The 18,795-nt window shown below is 44.6% G+C and overlaps 1 protein-coding gene across 8 annotated transcripts in view; it reads left to right on the top strand.

The window, feature by feature from the left end:
* Positions 1–18,795, top strand: part of AUTS2 (activator of transcription and developmental regulator AUTS2) — a 733,350-nt gene that overhangs the window by 241,954 nt on the left and 472,601 nt on the right. The window contains exon 1 of one of the 8 annotated variants that reach the window (XM_057410703.1): positions 621–949. The exons of the other annotated variants lie outside the window; for them this stretch is intronic. Within the exon in view, the coding sequence (XP_057266686.1) occupies positions 902–949 (48 nt within the window). The 5' untranslated portion in view covers positions 621–901. Of the gene's footprint in view, positions 1–620; positions 950–18,795 lie in introns of those variants that run through there. 8 annotated transcript variants of the gene reach the window in all.

Here is an 18,795-nt window from a genome sequence, read left to right as displayed (position 1 = left end):
AGTCTGCCCAGGATTTTCAATGCATTAGTTTCATACTGATAGTGGTTTTGTTGTTGTTTTTTTCCGAAGGGTCTTTACAGGTTCTGTTTTAAAACGTGAGCCTAGCAGCATCAAAGCTGAACAAGTGGGTATGTGGAGGGGAGATTGGAAAGGGGGGGGCAGGGGGGGGGCAGAAGAGAGTCTGACTCCTGGTGACTTGCTCTGGTTACCGGGTGGCATTACTGCAGCTGCAGAATCAGAAAGGAGATATTTGCTTTATGCCTAAGAGGCTTTATTGTTTCTAAACTATATATAGTTGGGTAATCTTTCTTTAGATAGGGGAGAGCATCGTGGGACAGCCTCCAGAGCATCGCCAGGCTGCATGGTGGGAGCATGAGGGGTTAACACGGTGCTGGAGCGTTCTCCGAATGGGCAAGCTCATTGTCAGAATAATGTTTAGCCAGGTGTTAATCTGTGTCTGGAGGGAAGTGCTGGAATTCATTATTCATCCCACTGGGGGAGGTCATGGTCCTGGGAGGCTGCCAGCACCAGAGCCAGCCTCCTGGCTTTACTGACATGTGCCATTTGCGATGAATGCAGCTGAAGTCCATTTGAGGAATTCTGCTGTCAGGCAGCCAAGCTGACAGCGAGACGCGGAGCTGAGGCACTCGGCGAGCTCTGAGGCAGCAAGTGAGATCGCGCTCAGTGTTGGGAGGGCAGGAGGGGACAAACTGGAGCTGCAGAAGGAAAGCATCGCCTTTTCCTTCTGTCCTTGTTCTCCCACTCTTCGCTTCCCTTAAATCCCGTGTTCCCCTTGGAAAGTCGCCGGCTCTGACGGGAGGAGTGCAGGCACGCTGCCTTTCAGCAGCAGGATAGCTTTGGGTTGCTGTTCTGCTTTTTAACGGGGGCAGGAGGTGAGACAATGATCAAGTCAAGTTGGTTCTATGTCAAGTTCAAGCATGCGGAGAAGGTAAGTGGGTATGTTTTCTCCGGCAGCCTTTCCCGGGGTATCGCTGCGTGGTCGCCTGCAGCCCCCTGCTCCTGACAGGCACCAGTGGGGAAGTTTCACTGGTGAATTTGTTTGCTTGTGGCTTGCTAGATAACGCGGTGCCGAAAGCCTCTGCAGCACAGGGTACGGGCTGGAAGTGTGACAGCCACAACTTCAACATTGTGTAAGTGGAAGAGAAAAAGGTCTGATTCCTACAGGGCTGTGTCAATTAAAGACGAGGAAAAAAGCAGGAGAGATGTATTTGTTTTCTTCTTGTGCAGCTTGAAAAGGGGGAATGTTTCTTGTTCTGTAGAGCCGGTTATGAGATGTAACCTGCTTCTGGAGGGAAGTCAGGTCTTTCTTCTCCTTTAGTAACTAAGCATTTAATTGTAAATAATTACTACTGGAAGAAAGAAGTTCTATTAATCAAAAAGTAGTGAGATGTTTGCTAAGGTTGTTTGCTGGGGAGTTTACTGTGGAACTTGCTGCATTTCCTACTGCACAGAACATGGTGCTTTCTGTTGGATTTTCCTTTCACACTCATCTTTCACTTTACCTTTCCTGTCCCCTGGTACCCAGATGCCTGGAGGAGACAGAGGGATGGGGATGGGGAGAAGATGGACCATGATCTCAGTGGGGACTTGCTTGACAGTGATGCATTTTCACTGACTGGGTCCCTGGATGGTTTCCTACCCCACGTTCAAGACTGATCCTGTGGTCAGTAACGCTGAGACCCAGTCAGAGTATCTGTATGTAGCTTTGCTGTTTCCTTGAACCCAGCAAAATGGGGAAAAGAGCAGCATGACAAGTTTTTTTTTGTGGGAATACTAAAGAAGCTTCTCTATCTGTTCCTTAAACATCCTCGAGCGGTTAGCAACTTGCTGTTCTTAAAACAGGGAAAAGCCCATGCATGTGCTATTAGCCTGAAATATTCTATTCTGGCAAATAGTTCTGGCATATTGATTTATGTCTTGTCTTTGTGCCTGAAGTTATACTGCACACTGTGAAAGCATATATATTTCATTTAACAAGATTGTCCTATCATTTATCCCGGGCTGCAAATAGCATATTTAACAAAGTCCCAGATTTAAGTATTCCCTTTTCATTTGTTTGGGGCAGTCTTACAAAGGCAATTTGGCTGCAAAATCCTCTTTATTAGGCAGTTATGTTTTATCTCCTTGATGTGTCTCTGCAATAATTCCATGGGTTTAAGAGTCAGAGCAGACCTATAAACATCTCTATCAAACCAAACCAACTCTGCATATTTAGCATGTGAAGCTCTTCCTGGAAGTCAAAGTCTAACGAAATCAGTAGTTATTTGTGAGAGGATGAGGTTGGCTATTTAAAGTACCTGGGATTTTTATTTTCCACCTTGACATTTGGTGATTAGATTTGCTTTTTCTGTTTTATTTTTCAATACCCCTGCAGTTGAACCAGAAAGCCCTGAACCAAGCAGATCATGTTCCTGCTTTCCTGTCACTGGGTGACTGTGTGTGTGTTGCATAACCTGCCATACCAGTTTTGTCAGAAACAGATATTTTTGAGATCTACAACCTGTGAAATGTGAACGTGGATGAAATCCAGGAAACCCATTTAGTTCTTCTTAGAGTTCCTTGTGCCTTACAGGATTTTCTTCTGATTCACCAGGGAAGTTGCCAAGTCTGCTCATCTGTTTGGGGGGAGAGAAAAACTCGAAACCATAATGCACACATGCAGGAAGTACGTGCATGCTCTTCTATTGAATTCTGTGTGTGATAAGAGACCCATTAGTCCTTCGCATGGAAGTGGGGGTTCCTTAATGGAAGGCTCTTCAGACATTTCAATCTTGGCTACGAGGTGGGGATGTTCCCCTTGCTAAACACAGGATTTTGTGTTGCGGTTGTCTGCTTGGCTTATTCTGCATTAGCCTCAAGTCTTGCCTGCGTGCAGAAGTTGTGCTAGTGTGAATTAACACCGAGTCTGTTAAACTGGTACAGTTCTCTCGCTGGACACTGTGGGTACACGCTCCGTGAAACAAGTGCTTTTGCCTTGGTGTAACCACATTGGTTTAAAAAATGAGGTCAGATTCCTTTGCAACTCGTCCATGTTGTCAAGGCTTTAGAAATGGGCTTTATGTTAGCAAAGCTGAAGTATCTCTAGAAATTCTCCAACCAGCTTCTTGCATCAGTTTGTCTAAAGGGATTTAAAACCTCCCTTGGAGATGCAGTTTCTCATTTTCAGTTACCATACGGGCAGGCTGCTGCAAGGATGAGCGTTCCCACTCCCAGCTACACGCTGTCAGCGGCAGTGCTTGTGCCGCCACGTGGTGACATGAGTGCGGGACCTGATCCAACTGGAAATGAACAGGTTTTATTCCCTTTTTTTGGGACTGGCTTCGTTTTCAGGCAGATCAACCTGTGTCCTAATTCACCCCCAGTGCACAGCTATAAAAGATGTACCTCAACCTTATACCTGGTTGAGGGTGAGTGGAAAGGACAGTGATGGCTCTTCTGGCAGCAGCCCATGAAAATAACTTCAATTTGAGCTTACTCTTCTCCTTTGGCAGTGTTACACAATGTCTGTTGAAGGGAGTTCATGTTAGGTTAGGGAAAGGTTGGGTCTCTGCCCTCACGTCAGTACAGTATCTCTGTCAAATCAGAACTAGAACTGCTTTTCCTGTGTGTGCCACAATACTGACATTGCACCGCTCCCTCTTAATTCTCTTGCAGGGAAGTTCATTGACATTTTGATTAGCTGGCTGGCTCTGCTGAGGTTGACATCCTTGCCTCTGGCCATCACAAATATGTTTTTTTCTTCCCCTTTGATTTGCTTTGGAAGATTTTAATGTCTGAAGACCCTTCTCTGATATGTATTTATATACATGTCAGAGGTAACTGCAGGCAGCTTATCCATTGTGAAATATTCCTTCACATACAGATAGTCAACCTGGTTTATGCTCTTGGCATCACTACTGCTGTAAACTCTTCTATTTGAACATTGTGCATCCCATCAGATTTATCTGCAGCTTCTGCAGATAGACCTGAGCTGAGGTTTGGGGATGGAACTTGACTGAGCTCCAAGGGAATTCAACCCTCCCAGGTCTTCTGGGAGCTTCCAGACTCACTGCATCCATCTGCCGCCTTGAAATCTCTTGCTAAGCCAGTCTGTGTTGTCTGCCAGCTTGTGGCTGGTTTATACTGGTAGGGAGAAAATTCAGTGGCTGCAACGGCAAGCCTGAGAAATGGCCTTAGACTGTGCTCGCCTTCTGTCCTAAAGACATGTCGGAACTGGAAGAAGAGCGAGATAGTGGATAAACTGATGTACTTTGGCGTGTTAGTTTGCTCAAGTTATCCAAACTGTTTTTAATGTTGTGTTAGACAAGCACTGCAAACCCATTTCACAGGAGCACATTTTTAATTGTGGTTAAAATAATCAGATAATAAAAGTAACTAAAGTAGAAATCCACACAGCTTCATCTTGAGTCTATTATCAAGTTAATTGCAAACATTCTATTATATAAACTTCATGGGATCCTACTGGAAAAAGCCCAAAGTTTTTATGTTTACCCTTTCAAAGATTTAATATAAGGTCATTTGGACAGGAGCCACTTTTACATAATACCCACATTCAGTCTGAGTGCATGTACACTGTAATTAAAATTCAACAACTACATACAAATAATAGTGCTGACACTGGGAAATCGGTTTGATCTGAGGAGAGGAAAGAAGGCAAGCTCTTGGGAATCTGTGAAATTCTGGGAAGTGTGGGAGATGTGTGGAGAGAGGTAGCAGGAGTGGGCAGTCGGGCTTCACGTGTTGCTGCTTCTGTCTGAAGGAGCTCATGGATGAAGTTCGAGGACTTGAAAGGTTTTGCTTTGTCCTCGAAAAGCCTGGTCCCTTGTTTGAGGCTCATTGATAGATATTGCTGAACTGAAGCAAAGCTTAATTCTCTCATTCCCAGCAGTGCCCAAAGGGAGGGAAGTGCTGTATTCCTAGCTGGAAAATTAGATTAAAACACCCGGTACCTAGATATGGGGTATATTCATGTCTTGCTCTATCATAAGACTCCCACTACTCCGGAAGGCAGTTTACAGTTTTGACAGCTAAAATAAAAAGGCTTAAGGACAGAAAACACTTTGAGTGTTCGAAGGGCTTCATTTCCAGCAGAAAGATTTCAATTACAGTCATTTTCCTCTAGTAAGTACAAAGAGGTAAATGGAAACCCTGTTTCAAATGTTAAATGTGCAGACTACATTATTGCCAGTTGTACTTTAAAAGTAAAGGATAAAGCCAATCTAAATCAAAGCCCTGATTCCATATTACTCTTAAAGAGTATGATGAGATCTGCACCCAGTAATTCAGCCACTTGGTAGTGAGCAGCACACAGCCCATCGAATGTGACTTGCATTAGATTGTGTTGCTCTTCCAGGGGGATCGAGGCAGGAAGTGTCTTTCTTGACAAGCACCAAGAGTTGCATCTTGAAAGGGCAGCTCTGCAGCTGGAGATTCATGAGCTGCTGTATTTTTAGAAAATTTAGGGTTTTTTTTCTCTCTTCTCTGACTTTGCTCATTATTTGTCTTGTCCTCTACAGGAGGAATGCGGCAAAGATTTGGTTATTTATCTCCTGTGTGGAAATACAGGAGACAATGTCTCCTCCTTCCCATTCCCCACAAAAACATTTTTCATCTTGGGACCATTTTCTCCCCTTGCTGGGATAGGGAATACATTTTCAGGAGTCCATAGCTGTTTTTAGACCAGCTACTGAAATGAGCAGAGTTAACATAGGTGCTCAAAAGAGCTGGATGGCCAAGGGGATAAATCAGTCTGGTGACCTGAGTGCACTGAAACACTCATTTTCCCTGGAATGATGAATTCTTCCAGAAATATCTCCCCACACTTGGTTGAGTCAGGGACGACTGCTTCAGTTGGTGACTTTCTCTGTCAGACTTACAGAAACACCGAATTCCAAACTGGTTTATGTTGGAAGGGACCTTAAAGCAAGGACACCTTCCACTAGAGCAGCTTGCTCCAAGCCCCTGTGTCCAACCTGGCCTTGAACACTGCCAGGGATGGGGCAGCCACAGCTTCTCTGGGCACCCTGTGCCAGCGCCTCAGCACCCTCAGAGGGAGGAGGAACCCTCCTGCTTTTTTCTCTAAAAGTGTTTGCTGGAGCTAATTGTGCTAATTTTATTTATTTATTTTTGCTGCTGCTTCTCCTCATTGCTTTGTAGATGGATTTCTGCAGGTGCGAAATCAAGATGTTACTCCTTAAACTGGAGATGATCCGCGAAGGGTTGCATCTTCCCAAATTACTTGGCACAGACACCTGGTTCAGTATTTTTATCACTTTTAGCTGCTGAGTTTTCCCCTTTCCTGCCTATGAATATTAAAAGTTTACATTTTTAAAAATCATGTTGCAACTGTGGCTGCCGGCGTTTAGGGAAATGAGTGAGATTTGTCATTGTGGTGCTTGCATACAGATATTGGGCCTAGTCATCGAAGTCAGGAAAATAGATGTAGCAATTTACTTCACTTGTAAATATGGATTATTACAAATGTGCCTTCATGCTTCAGGAGCCTGAGCTCCTTGGGCTCGGCTGCTTTCTTCCCCCACCTGGCTTTGCTGGGTGAGCCTGTGGTTGCCGTTACAGCTCTCTCACAGACTTGCTTTGATTGACATTTTGGCTTTCTGTTAATTGCATTGATTTTATCTGCTGTTTCTGTGAACACAAAGATGTTGAAGGACAAAAGGTGCTTGCTCATGGTGGCTGCTGCTGCGCTTCTTCCTGAGGCTGGATAGTGCATCTGAACAATGCTTTCCCCCTTATTTTGGCCTCAAAGGCTGGGTTTGGCTGGTGCACCAGCAGAAGCACAGGCTCCTGCCTCCATGGCATTGTGTGCCCACTGAAAAGCAGGCAGGGCTGAAACCCAGAGGAAGAGAAGCGGTTGATGTGCAGTCGCCAGCCCTAAAGGGATGAGAGATGAGCTCTTCACAGCAGCACTGCTCAGCCACACGTGTGCTCACATCAGAAACTGCCCCTCGGGTTTCTTCTGCTCCTAGGTCTGCAGAACCAAGTGTAGTTCAGCCAAACTTCCTGTGAGGAATGGCCTCCTGCAGCATGAGCCGTGCGCAGGTACTGCCCAGGCTCCCTCTACTTCTGCTCTATGTTATTCTAGGCATTTGGAGGAGGATGCTGAAGGTTGTTGGGCCAAGTAGCTCTTCCTTATTTTGATTTAGGCAGCTCTTTAGACAGTTCTGGCAAGTCTTGATAGTTGGACCAGCTCTTGGGAGAGGGCTGGTGTGGTTTTGGATAAGGGCATTTTAAGTAAGAAGTGAAATGCTTGATTTCTTTGTTCTACAAACTGAACATTTGCAGTTTGTTTTTTTGCTGTAAGTGGTTATCACTAACTCATAACATTTTGATATGAAGAATCAGAAGGGTCTGTAGGTTCATTTGGCTTTGCTGGGAATATGGTTGAAATACAAAGGACTTCTTGGAATCTGAGGCAGTTGTTGCATCCTGCATATGCAGACGGCTCCAGAGCTGCTCCTGCCTGGGCAGATGCTGGGAGCTCTGTGGGACTCGCATGGCTGAGCCATTGGGATCTATGGGCACCTCCCATTTTCCCTTTGGCATTTCTCATAAAGGGAGTCACTGGAGCAGAACTGTTTGAGCATCTCGGTATCACTGTAGGATCCTCCCACCTCTAAGTGGGAATATGTGTTGGGTGTTCTTCCAGCTGGAGCCAGATTCTGACCAGCTCTGTCTTCAGTATGCCTTGAGATCTAGTCCTGAAATGTTCCATCTTCAGTCTGGGTTTTTTTTCATGTGTTTGTGAGACTAAGAAGAATTGTATGCTAATGGGAATCGTCAGGGGCACGTAAAGTAACAAGGGGAAAAAAAAAGCCCTGATACATTCTTCTGATGTAAATTTTTAATCAAATGTATTTTCTTCTGTTAAGCAACTTTTACAGCCCACTGCACAAAACACACAACCAGAAAACTCTGCACAATGAACCGCATGTAATAGGCCAGCAGTGCATCCATTACCCATTTTTAGGTGTGTAATGCATTTAAATCCATTTCTGTGTGCATGGCAGTGTACCGTCAAAAGGTAATTAGAATTTGCACAGACTTGCTCTCATAGTTCCTTAGGTTTTCTTCAGATTGCAGTGCTTTGGAGGGTGTCATTAACAGTGGTTGCTTTTGTAACAAGAAGGAAATACAATTTAAAATACATTAGGAAACACAGTTTGAAATACATTAGAAAGCTGGAAACTTTGTATCAAAATTTCTAAGGCGGTTGTAGAGTGATTGGCATCGGTGAATGCTGTTCTTCAGCACAGCTGGACTGAAGAGTCGGTAGAGCAAAGAGCAGGTTGTAGCAGCAGTAATAGTGACATTAAATAACACTTCAATATGAGTAACTAGGGGTAAGTTTTGTATTTACTAAGGTTATAGCAGTATCCTCTCTATGGGTGACCAGCCTCAGTGGTGTCATCACTGTTGGTGTGTATTCCACACAAGGACCTCCTGCCTGGGAACCCCCATTTGAAGCCAAGGATCTAAGGTTGAGTCGGTGCAGCCAGAGGACAGAAGAGCTGCCTTCTCTCAGGCTATGAGCTGTGGTGAGACCTGCTGCTGTCTGGGAGGGACTGGTGGCAAAGCAGCAGACTCGGACGTGGCTGGGCACACGTAAATGCAGAGGAATTCTCTTGAGCTGCTGTTGGGGATACAGCTTTTGACTTGCAAGCCTGTGGTATGTGTAACGCTGGAACCAGTGACATGTAGGTACTTGATAGATTAATATTCAGGACACAGTCGATGAGAGAGGCTGGCTGGGGGGATGTCACACGCAATCTGTTCATCTAGAATTATTTCCTGGTTTGAAGCCAGAGTCACTGATTCTGTAGATGGGAAAGAAAAAGCCTAATCTATGGGTTTACTCTGATTTTAAATTTGAACACCCCCCCCCCATCCCAGACTTCATTTGCCTGAGGGCTGGTTCTGCCCTTTAATTATTGAAGAACTGGGTTTTGTTTACAGCTTGTAATAAAACTGATAAAAGATTAACAAGGTGCTCGTGAATCAGATTAAGCAAATTAAAGCTTTGACAGACTCACAACTGCAAATGTTTGAGAATTATAAAGCAGAAAAAGAACAGCCCGTATCAAACAATCAGTGCACTGAGTTTGTCTGGGAGAAAAGAGTCTTGTTTGCAGTCACCTGTAAGAGCAGCATTGTCTGCTCTATCAAATACTGATGTGTGCTTTTAGCAAATTTGGAGGTATTGGTGGTATAAGCCAGCAGTGGGTATGTTAAAATCATGTTTTATTGTGGTGTGGGGTAGCTGCATGAATAGAGCACGGGTTGGAGAAGGGATTCAGCTTGAAGTACATGTGTCTGAGTTCACCGTAGTGTCAAGCCTGTGCCAAAGCACATGTACGTCATGCTACTCTTAAGGACTGCATTGACTCTCCCCTAAAATGATCTTAATGCTCTGTATGAACTTGGGAGTGCCAGGTTTACACTTGGATTTGATGATCTTAAAGGTCTTTTCCAACCTAAATAATTCTAGGATTCTATGTGAAGTGATGGACTCTGAGCTGATTTCCATGTGAGAGTGTAATTAGATTCTATCTCCATTTCTATGCAAGAACAAGATCTTGGGGTTATAATGGAAACAATGAGCACAGTGCTCAGTAGTAGTAACAAACCAACTAAAATCATAGGAAATGTACTAAGAATGGAACAAGGAACATTGCTGTGATGGACTAGAAATCTCTGATTTACCTGTGGTGTGCACACTCTGCAGCTCTCATCCTCCCCTCTTTAAAGACTTGCTGACACTATAAACGCTCAGATAAGAGCTGCAAGGTGTCCAACTGTCTCTGTTTGGGAAGAACTAAATGAACTAGAACCCTTCAGGTGAGTAAACAGGTTAAGGAGATGTGACAGAGGTCTGTGAAATCACGTAGGACACAGGGAGGATGGGGATTGTTCATTTCCTTCCAACAACAGAACTTGGGGATTTCAAAGGAAGATAAGAGCCAAGTTGAAGGAGATCAGTAGTAGGTGGCTCTTTGTGAAGGTGTTGACTGATGCAACTGGCTGTCAGAGGAAATTGTGGGTGCTTAAAGTTTACACCTCTTATGGGAGAGTGGGCAAATTAATGGAAATCAAGTGATTGCCCCTGAGCTGGAAATGACTGGAGGTGGAAGCAAGGGAGAAAGATGTATGCTTATAAATAGAGACAGGAGTATTATATATACCTAGCCTATTTTTGTTCTCTTCCTCTGGACATCCATTTATGGCCACTGTTGGAAAGAAGATGCTGTGCAAGCTGAGCCTTTGATCTGGCCCAGCCCGGCTGTTGTCTGTGCTGATGGTGCTGGGGCAGCTCATTCTGAAACATCTTGTCTTATACCATGACTGTTATATGAAACTGGTGTTCTTCCACAGCCACCAAGCTTAGCAGCTATGGATTTGATTGTGATTGTCACCTTAAAACAAAGGCATACCATGTAGTGTTTACAGCTTAGTATTAATAGCTGGGACTGGGAAGAAGAATGCAATTTCTCCTCTTCCATGTGCTTCATTTTCTCCAGCCTCACACATGTTGTCAGGATTATTATCTGGGCAGTATTTTTGGGAGAATTACAATGCATTTCCTTGAAGCTATTGGTCAAGATACAGCACCAAGAGAAGGCAAGCACTATTCCTGTTGCAGTGTCTACAGAAGTTTCACAATGGGTGAATTATTATGTTACAGAGCTTTTTAGAACCCTGGTGAAAAACCAGTACAAACCTTTAAGCATAAATGATGCTTACATTTGAATGAGGTGACAAGAAACTTCTGGGGCAGATGAGGAGAGTTAGAGTCTAATTAAATGGAGTCATTCTGTTCCCTTGGGAAAGAGCTGTGAAATCGAACACGGAAACAGCAGGTTCAAAGGTCAGTGTGTAGATCCTAAACTGCTTAAAAGATGGGGTAGGATTTCACTGAGTGTATCATAAACTCGAGGTCAGTAACCAAATAGTTTCTTCATTGAACATCCCCATGGCAGGGGGGTTTAATGGCTTTAAACTGATTGGCTTTAACCTGCCAGAGGGGAGACTGAGATGAGCTCTCAGGCAGAAGCTCTTCCCTGTGAGGGTGCTGAGGCGCTGGCACAGGGTGCCCAGAGCAGCTGTGGCTGCCCCATCCCTGGCAGTGTTCAAGGCCAGGTTGGACACAGGGGCTTGGAGCAAGCTGCTCTAGTGGAAGGTGTCCCTGCCCATGGCAGGGGTTGAACTGGATGAGCTTTAAGGTTCCTTCCAATACAAACCAGTCTGGGATTCTGTGATCCAAATATAAACTGTTATATCTAACACACCTCCTTAAAGTTATGCTTTAAGACAAATACCTAATCTGTAGGTCTCAATAGTGTTGAGATGTGTTCCATGTCAGAAGAGAGCAGTGCATCCCTGTTCTCGGGGAGCAGCAGTGGGTACATGTGGGTTGCATTACTCTTAGCTTTATTCCAGCAATATTTGTAACTTGCAGTGTTCTACATGATGCAGATGGTAGAGATGAATAGATAGTTTCTATTTCCTTGTTTAGTGTGCTGTAATTTTTCAGTGCTGTGATCAATCTTTGTCCAGCCTTCTTGAAACTTTGCTGGTGTTCAGCGTGTTCCCTCTGATTGTCAATGATCTCCTTTAAAAAGCTCGGATCTGTTCCATCTGGGCCCAGGAACTTGGCAGCTTGTGTGGCGGGCAAGGGCTGATTTTTTTCTTGTGAGTGTTAGTATGGAGAAGTCAATTCATGGCTAAAAAGATTAAAATCCCTAAATCAGAAAAGCTGGAAAAATCTAACAATTGCAGCTCTGCCAAGGAAGTGCTTCTTGTTGGATTAGAAAATTTTATGACAAGTTGAAAGAGGGAGATTTGGAAGTGTAATTCAGTTGTCAATCCAGGAGAGTTAAGGCTGAATCTGTGTTAGAATACATTAACAGCACTGCCTGGACAGGGAAAATTGCCTCTCAGAGACAGTTTTGTGCTGGTTTCCATTCTGCCTCCATTTGTTATGACCTGGTTTGAATTTCCCAATGTTGATGTCACTGAGGTGCATCATCTGGAGCGTTTAGAAAAGGTCTTTGCTACTTATGTCTATGGGTGCCCCTTCTGAAATGAACTGCCTTCAGTAGCAGCAAGGAAATGGGGAGTTGTATGCTGCTATAGGAAGAGGGTCAGGATAGCACATTTGAAGGGAGAGGTGTCCATATGGTACGTTGGAGGTGTTACGTATGCCTTGTGCTCAGAGGAAGCATCCCCCCTTCTTGTCAGGGGTTGTCAGTAGTTGGGTGCAGTGCTGTGGTTCTGGGTGCAGAGGTCTCTGGGTGGTGGGTGGAGGGAATGGCTTTTACGTTTGGGGATGGCCCTGATGTGCTTTGGATGTTGTGTTAGGGTTCTGCTCCTGAGATGGTGTGAAATCCTGTAGGAAAGGCAGCACTTGGCAGCAGAGTGATGCTGTCAGCCCACTTGCTGCTGGTTCCCCGCAGGAAGGGTCTTACTGGATGAGGCTGTTCAAAACACTGAGCAGATACAAACCCAGCAAGTCTCTCGGGGATGTAAGTGACTTTTGGAAGCATGGTTCATATCCAGAGATGCGTGGTCGATGGGAGAGTAGGGAAGGGGAAAGCTGGCTCTGACCAGCAGGTCACTGGAGTGCTGGGACGATGCTGGGTGCTTTCCTGCTCTCCCTCTTTGCACTCAACACGAGCAGCCCCAGCACTCAGCATCTTAGTGGAAACTGGCTCACAAAACACTGCTTCGCATCTCTGAGACCTGAGATAGAAATATAAAAGGAAATGTGTGTGTTTATCTCTTAAGTGCAGCATATCCTTTGCAGTCCCATTGATTCTTTCATCCTCTTCAATTAAAAAAGTCAAAACAGAGCCTGTGTCTCCATTAACGTTTCTCTCCAAGTATAAAGATCTGGAGCAGTCGGTGGTCAGTAGCACCTGGGGAAGAGTGCCTGCAGTCACAAACTGATTTGTGGTGTGACCATAGTCAAAGCATCTGAAAGATGTCTGTGCAGGTGTCTGTGTGTGCACACATGTAATAGTTCTAGGTTTAAAGATTAGCAAACATAGGTACAGCATTGTTTGGATCTTTATGGTTTTGATACCTACTCTAGTATTTTTTCCACTTTGTAATAATTCACTGAGGTGTGTGTAAGAAAGCCTTTAATTCCCTCTATAATCCTGACTTGCATGATGAGCTCAAAGCAAGCCAACATGTCTAGCTGGAGATGTGCTGCTAGGTGCTTATATCGCTGTCTAATAAGCATAGCAAAGTCTGGAAGACATGATATCAACCTGTGAATTTCGTAGGGACCTTTTCTGATACATACTTCTGTGATGGGGAAATTTTGTGTAATTTGATAGATCTTCTTAGACTGGATTAGGGCTTAGCTAAAAGTCATGGAGAGACTTCATCAGTATGTTTGCTTGTAGACAGATCCTTCTTGCAGCTTCACAAGACAGATGAGTTAAGCATTAAGGGATCAGTGAGAAACAGATGCTCAGATTCCTTACGTGATATTTGATATTACACCAAGCATGTATTTGCATCTTCTGGTGTCTGACTTAAGCTAGTGTGGGGTGATTGTGTATAGCTCCACTGTGGATCGCTAATGACCATAAGCCATTTTCACCTCCCAGATCTTCCCTGAGTCTGCCCAAGACCTCATTGTAGTTTATCTGTTTAGTGGTGATGTAATTGCATGCAACCATGACACACAATCCCAGTATAATGTGCACTCACAGCATAATATAGATGGTGGCAACTGGACAGCTGCAGACTAATGCCATTGTGTAAGGATGAGTTTTTAAGGGAAGGATAATAGTATCTTATCCTGAAAGACCCTAGTGTGTCATGCAGTTAATCTGTCTCTAAGATGAATTAAATACCTCCTTTTACATGTAAGAACACCAGTCAAGGAGCCTAAGGGACTTGCCCAAAGAAATGGCATGAACCAAATGCCAAGGGTGAGGTTCTGACCTGGGTTTAGCTGGGCTTGGTTTGCCTTTCATTTCAGAGGGGTCAGGGTTTCAGCACCCCCTCATCTGGTCTAACACAATTCACGTGTCTGTACAAAGCAGACTTTCCTCTCAAAAGAAACATGATGGTGGTGGTTTGTTATTTTCCCCTTCCACTGCATTGACACCTTAGGAACAAATACCTGGAGCATAGGGCCCTCTTTTATTGGTGAAGGTGAAAATATTCCCTCAGCTGAGCCCAGTCACTGCCATGTGCTGGGGATGTTCTGTTCCACTGGTGTGTTTAATTGCAGGCAGGGTGAGAGCTCTGCAAATGGGGCTGGTGCTGGCTGGGCTTCCCTGACAAGAGCCTGACCAACAGATTTCCCTGCTGGAAAATGGCATTAAATTAAATAGGTATCATCCTGATGCTCTGAGAGCTGAATGTCAGTGCTAATAAACCAGAGGCTTCATCTTTCCCAAAGGACCTTTGGAATCAATTGAAACCTGCTTCCTTCATCCCCCTTTCCCAGTGGGTAAATGTTACTCTTCTGCTGTGCCACTTTGTGTACTGGGAGTGAGCTGAGACTACCAGCACGCTGAGCTGATTGACAGGATTGCTCCCAGCGCTGTGAGCAGAGGAAGTGACCTTAAACACTGGCGCTGTGCTTATGTTTTGACTGTAAGAAAATACTTCTTTTTCCTTTTTTTTTTCCTTTCCTTTTTAAAAATACTGCCTTAACCAGCCTGACTTTCTACTCATCTGTATGTGTTTTTGAGGTCTTAACCCTTTCCTGCCCTGGGGTGGAATTAGATAAGCTTTGAAATCAGTTCAGTGTCACTTGTTTTAAAAAGAAAAAGAGAGACGAAAGCAAGAAAGGTGACCTTGCAAAGTTGCCTGTAGAAAAAGATCTCTGTTATCATCAGCCTAAAGTAATTAGCTTTATTTTTGTTGTTGCCTTATATGAATTGTTCATGTGTCTCAGCTGGCTGTGGAAATGCCTAATGACAGACAGGCTGAGCACACTTTCCAGACCACTTGGCCATTGCATGTGACACTGGTGTCACTGGTGAGGTTTGCTCTTTGCATGACAAGTTTGCTAAGCCCTATGCCCCCTTCCACAGGTGAATATAGTTGCCCTGTGTGGTAAAGTCTCTGTGGTCAGAGAAGATGCTGCATCAGTGAGCACAGAAACTCAAAAATACCACTCTTAGCTATCAATGCAACAAATTTTTCTTGCCTGTAGTTTCCCAGAGTGGGAATTACGGGATGTTGCTGTTACTGCTTCATGTGTCGGATTGGCATAAATGGATCCATTGCCCTTGTTCATTTCTTTGGGCAGTTGAAAACTCAGGACAGGCTGAGCATGGGAGCTGAGATAAGGACTTTGGTGATATGGCAAAGTCCATACAGTGTATGTGTGTGCAGTGTAGCAAATAAGTGCTTTCCTTATTCATATTGAATGTGCCTGTGGAGTTGGTTTGATTCCTCTAGCTGATGTAAAAGTACCCAAGAGGAAGGTGGACAGAAATGGTTTACTTGACCTTTTGGTGGTGTATCTAACACAGGCTGGTTGTCTTTCCCCATCTGTTTCTCCTTGCTTGCAGCCATACCTCAGCAGTTGGGTCACTGTACTCACATAGTGCCTCCTCCAGAACACCAAACACAGCGCCTGTTGCCTTCTGAAGAGCTGACATTTGCAAGCACCCAGTGCAGGGAGCAGCTCCAGCACAAGGGGGTTAACTGTGGGTGCAGCATGCAGGTGGGTGTTTTAAGGAATGCTTCCCAGGTTTGCTCCACATCTCTCAGTGAGGTTGGGAAGCCCAAAGAGGATGGGGTTGTTGGTCGCCTGTTACTGATATCATAAATGTAGCAATTATTTTATGCAACAGTCAAAAAATAAATGCAGATATTGTGCAGATGTGAACCAAAGTACTTGGCTTTGGCATGGCTGTGATGTGTAACCTATTTCTCGGTGTAATTACGTTTCGTATTATCATTGCAGTTGTTAGGGTAGAGCAGTAATCAGATTTTGGCACGAGATAGTGCTTTGTGTCTGAAAACCCTCTGGTCTAATCAGGAGGGAGGATCAAGCTGGAGCAGGTTGATCAGCCGCAGTGGGCTGCTCTGAGGCTGATGGAAGGTACAGCGTGCTTGAACCAAAACAGCATCATCTGAGATTCCTGAGCCTTACAGTTCAACAGAGCCGGGAATTAGAGGTGATGCAGGTGCAGTCTGTGGGCAGAAGTTAGGTCTGATGTAAGTGGCATGTGGAATGTGAGATAATAGGTCAGTGTCTCAAACGTGACATTTGGTCCAGCTGACGGTGGCAGTTCTGGTGTCAGCATGTCTTGGGAGGCAGATGTGGGATAATCTCTTCTCCACCTTAAATCTTCTCCTGGTTTAAACCCTGAGAACAAGCTTTAATAGCCTTCTTAATAGGTGCAGCTCATTGAATTCTGCTTGGATTATGGCCTGTTCCCTTTGGCTTGATTTGCTTTAGCAAGGAATTGGGGGCAAACTTCAGAGCAACTCATTATGAATCAGGAATGAGATCAGAATGGGCTTTGATACGTATTACTCTGAAATGAAAGAAATTAGTCATGTTTATTCCCCTGCTTGAGTGTATGCACTTCACATGCTTTCAGAGGATCACTCAATGCCTTGGCTATGGTAGAGCAGCCACGGCAGTCCTGTAGAGAATCTCTTAAACAGGATGGATTTTCTGGCTAGCTTGATGGAGTAAGTGCTGTGGCTAAATGTGGATGTGAAACATCACTGCAGTTATTCCCCTGCTTACGCTGACCTTCAGGACCATTCCTGCTCCTTCCACTTATCTAAATGCATCAGCTGTAACTTCTTACACACAACTTGGGTGGCCCAGTGTTGATTTTTCTTTCTTTTTTTTCCCCCCTTTTCCTTCCTTAAAGTAAACTGAGGCCACTTCTGCCAGAGCCTAACCTCTCCTGTAGCGCAGTAATTAAATGCTGCTGGATGGGATAGGAGGATACAGGAATGACTTGTTCCAGAAAGAGCACGGTTTTGGAAGACGTTTTGATTAGTTGCTGGGATTTGTTTATAACATTATCCGGAAAACTGGAACGGTTTGGGAGGATCAGAGCAGGTAGTAACTATTCTCCTGGAATCAGCACAACATGCAATAGGAACCAGACTGCAGACTGTGTTATATTTACTCATACCATGTACGTACCCCCCCCTGCAGCCTCTCCCTCGCCTGCTCCTTCAGACTTTCAGAAATGTCTGATCTGAATCAGCTTAAAGGTTTTTATTTTCCCTTTCCTTTGTTTGAAGTTTAAGCCCTGTGAAAATCCATTAGAAAAGATGCATTGTTGGGTAGTACCCGATAGCATCAGCTGCCACTTTATCTTTCATGTCGCACAGTGGCTCCCGTTCCTCCCCAGGGGCTGCTGGCTTGGATTGTTCCCATAGTTTGGGTGGCTTTTGACCCACAGGAGTCCTGAGCTGGTCTTGGGGCTTCAATAAACTCTCTGTTATCAGCCTCCCAAATGCTGGTGTACCTATCAGAGCCTGGCACCGTGTCAAGGTTGTGGGCGTCCTTGCAATTCATCACTGATAGCTCACATGCTTTTTCCTCTTCAGCAAAAACAAGCACTTTTTGTTTAAGTTCACTAATGTTTGGCAAAGAAATACAGTAGTAATTATACACCCAGCCTCCTCCTCCCCTCTGCACCCCCCGACCCAGCTTTATAAAAGCAGCTAGCACTGGAACTGAAATAAATGTCATGAACGAATAATAATTTCTTTCATTTACACAGTAATTAAACTTGTTGAATGCAGACTTAATGCTTTACTGCACACTGCTGAATTTGAGCAGTAGATCCAGGCTTTTGTGAAATTCAGGGAGATAAAAAATAGAAATACCTACCTGACTATCAGTGGGCTTTGTTACAAACACTTTCTGGTTTGGGTTTGTTCCTTTCCTAAGCTGATGCTGGAAAAGGGGAGGACGTGTTTTTCAGACTGAAGTTAGCTGCGTGGATCTTCACCAGGTGTATTTTGTGGCCTGGGTTTGTAACCATCGGGCTTTATGGCTGCTGGTTTAATCAGCCTTTCTGAGAACTGGACTGTGGGTACAGATGCACCATCTGGGGAATTTTGACTTGCCGCAGCATTTACTTTTTCTTTCTGTGCTATCTTTAAGCTGTTTAAGTGCAGGTCCCCCCGAGAATCAGCCTCTGCTCCTTCCAAACCAAACACAGCGCCACAGTTACAGCAATATGTATATAGTAACGTGGTTTGTGGCCATGTCCTCATCCATCTTGATGTGCAAAGGATAGTTTGGAGAGTTACAGGGATGGAAAAGTCAGATGTTTCAGAGAAACTGGAAGTAGATGGCCGAGGTCCAGGTTTACCTGCAGTGGTGGAGTCAAGGAGAATTTGAAAGGAATAGGATAAGATTTGAGTAGATTGTGATGAGGGGACTCCTGAGTAACTGGAGGATGGGAACGGTAATTTGTTGGTGGGAAATGCTTTGATTACTTGTCAGGCGTGTGAATTTTGGGAGGAACCATCTGATCTTCATTGCAGGGACCAACAAAGTGAGTTAAAGGAAGGCCTGTGCCGATGCTACCTTCAGCCTCAGCCCAGGGTTCCCATGCATTCAGTTTGGTTGGTTCAAGGTTTTGGGACACCTCTCCAGGAAGAAACACTTGGCTGAGGAGCAGAACTTTGATATGTGCAGTCTGGGCCACCATCTCACATCGTGATGGTTCAACTTCACTGCAAGTTTTGTGAACTTTGTTGCTTATTGTTTTGAAATACAGACTTGTCACAGAGTTG

This window comes from Pezoporus wallicus, unplaced genomic scaffold, assembly GCF_028554395.1.
Source record: "Pezoporus wallicus isolate ANWC-B61680 ecotype Strahan unplaced genomic scaffold, APGP_CSIRO_Pwel_v1 contig_8705, whole genome shotgun sequence".
In the NCBI taxonomy this organism is placed as follows: Eukaryota; Metazoa; Chordata; class Aves; order Psittaciformes; family Psittacidae; genus Pezoporus; species Pezoporus wallicus.
This window is presented reverse-complemented; position numbering and strand designations above follow the sequence as displayed.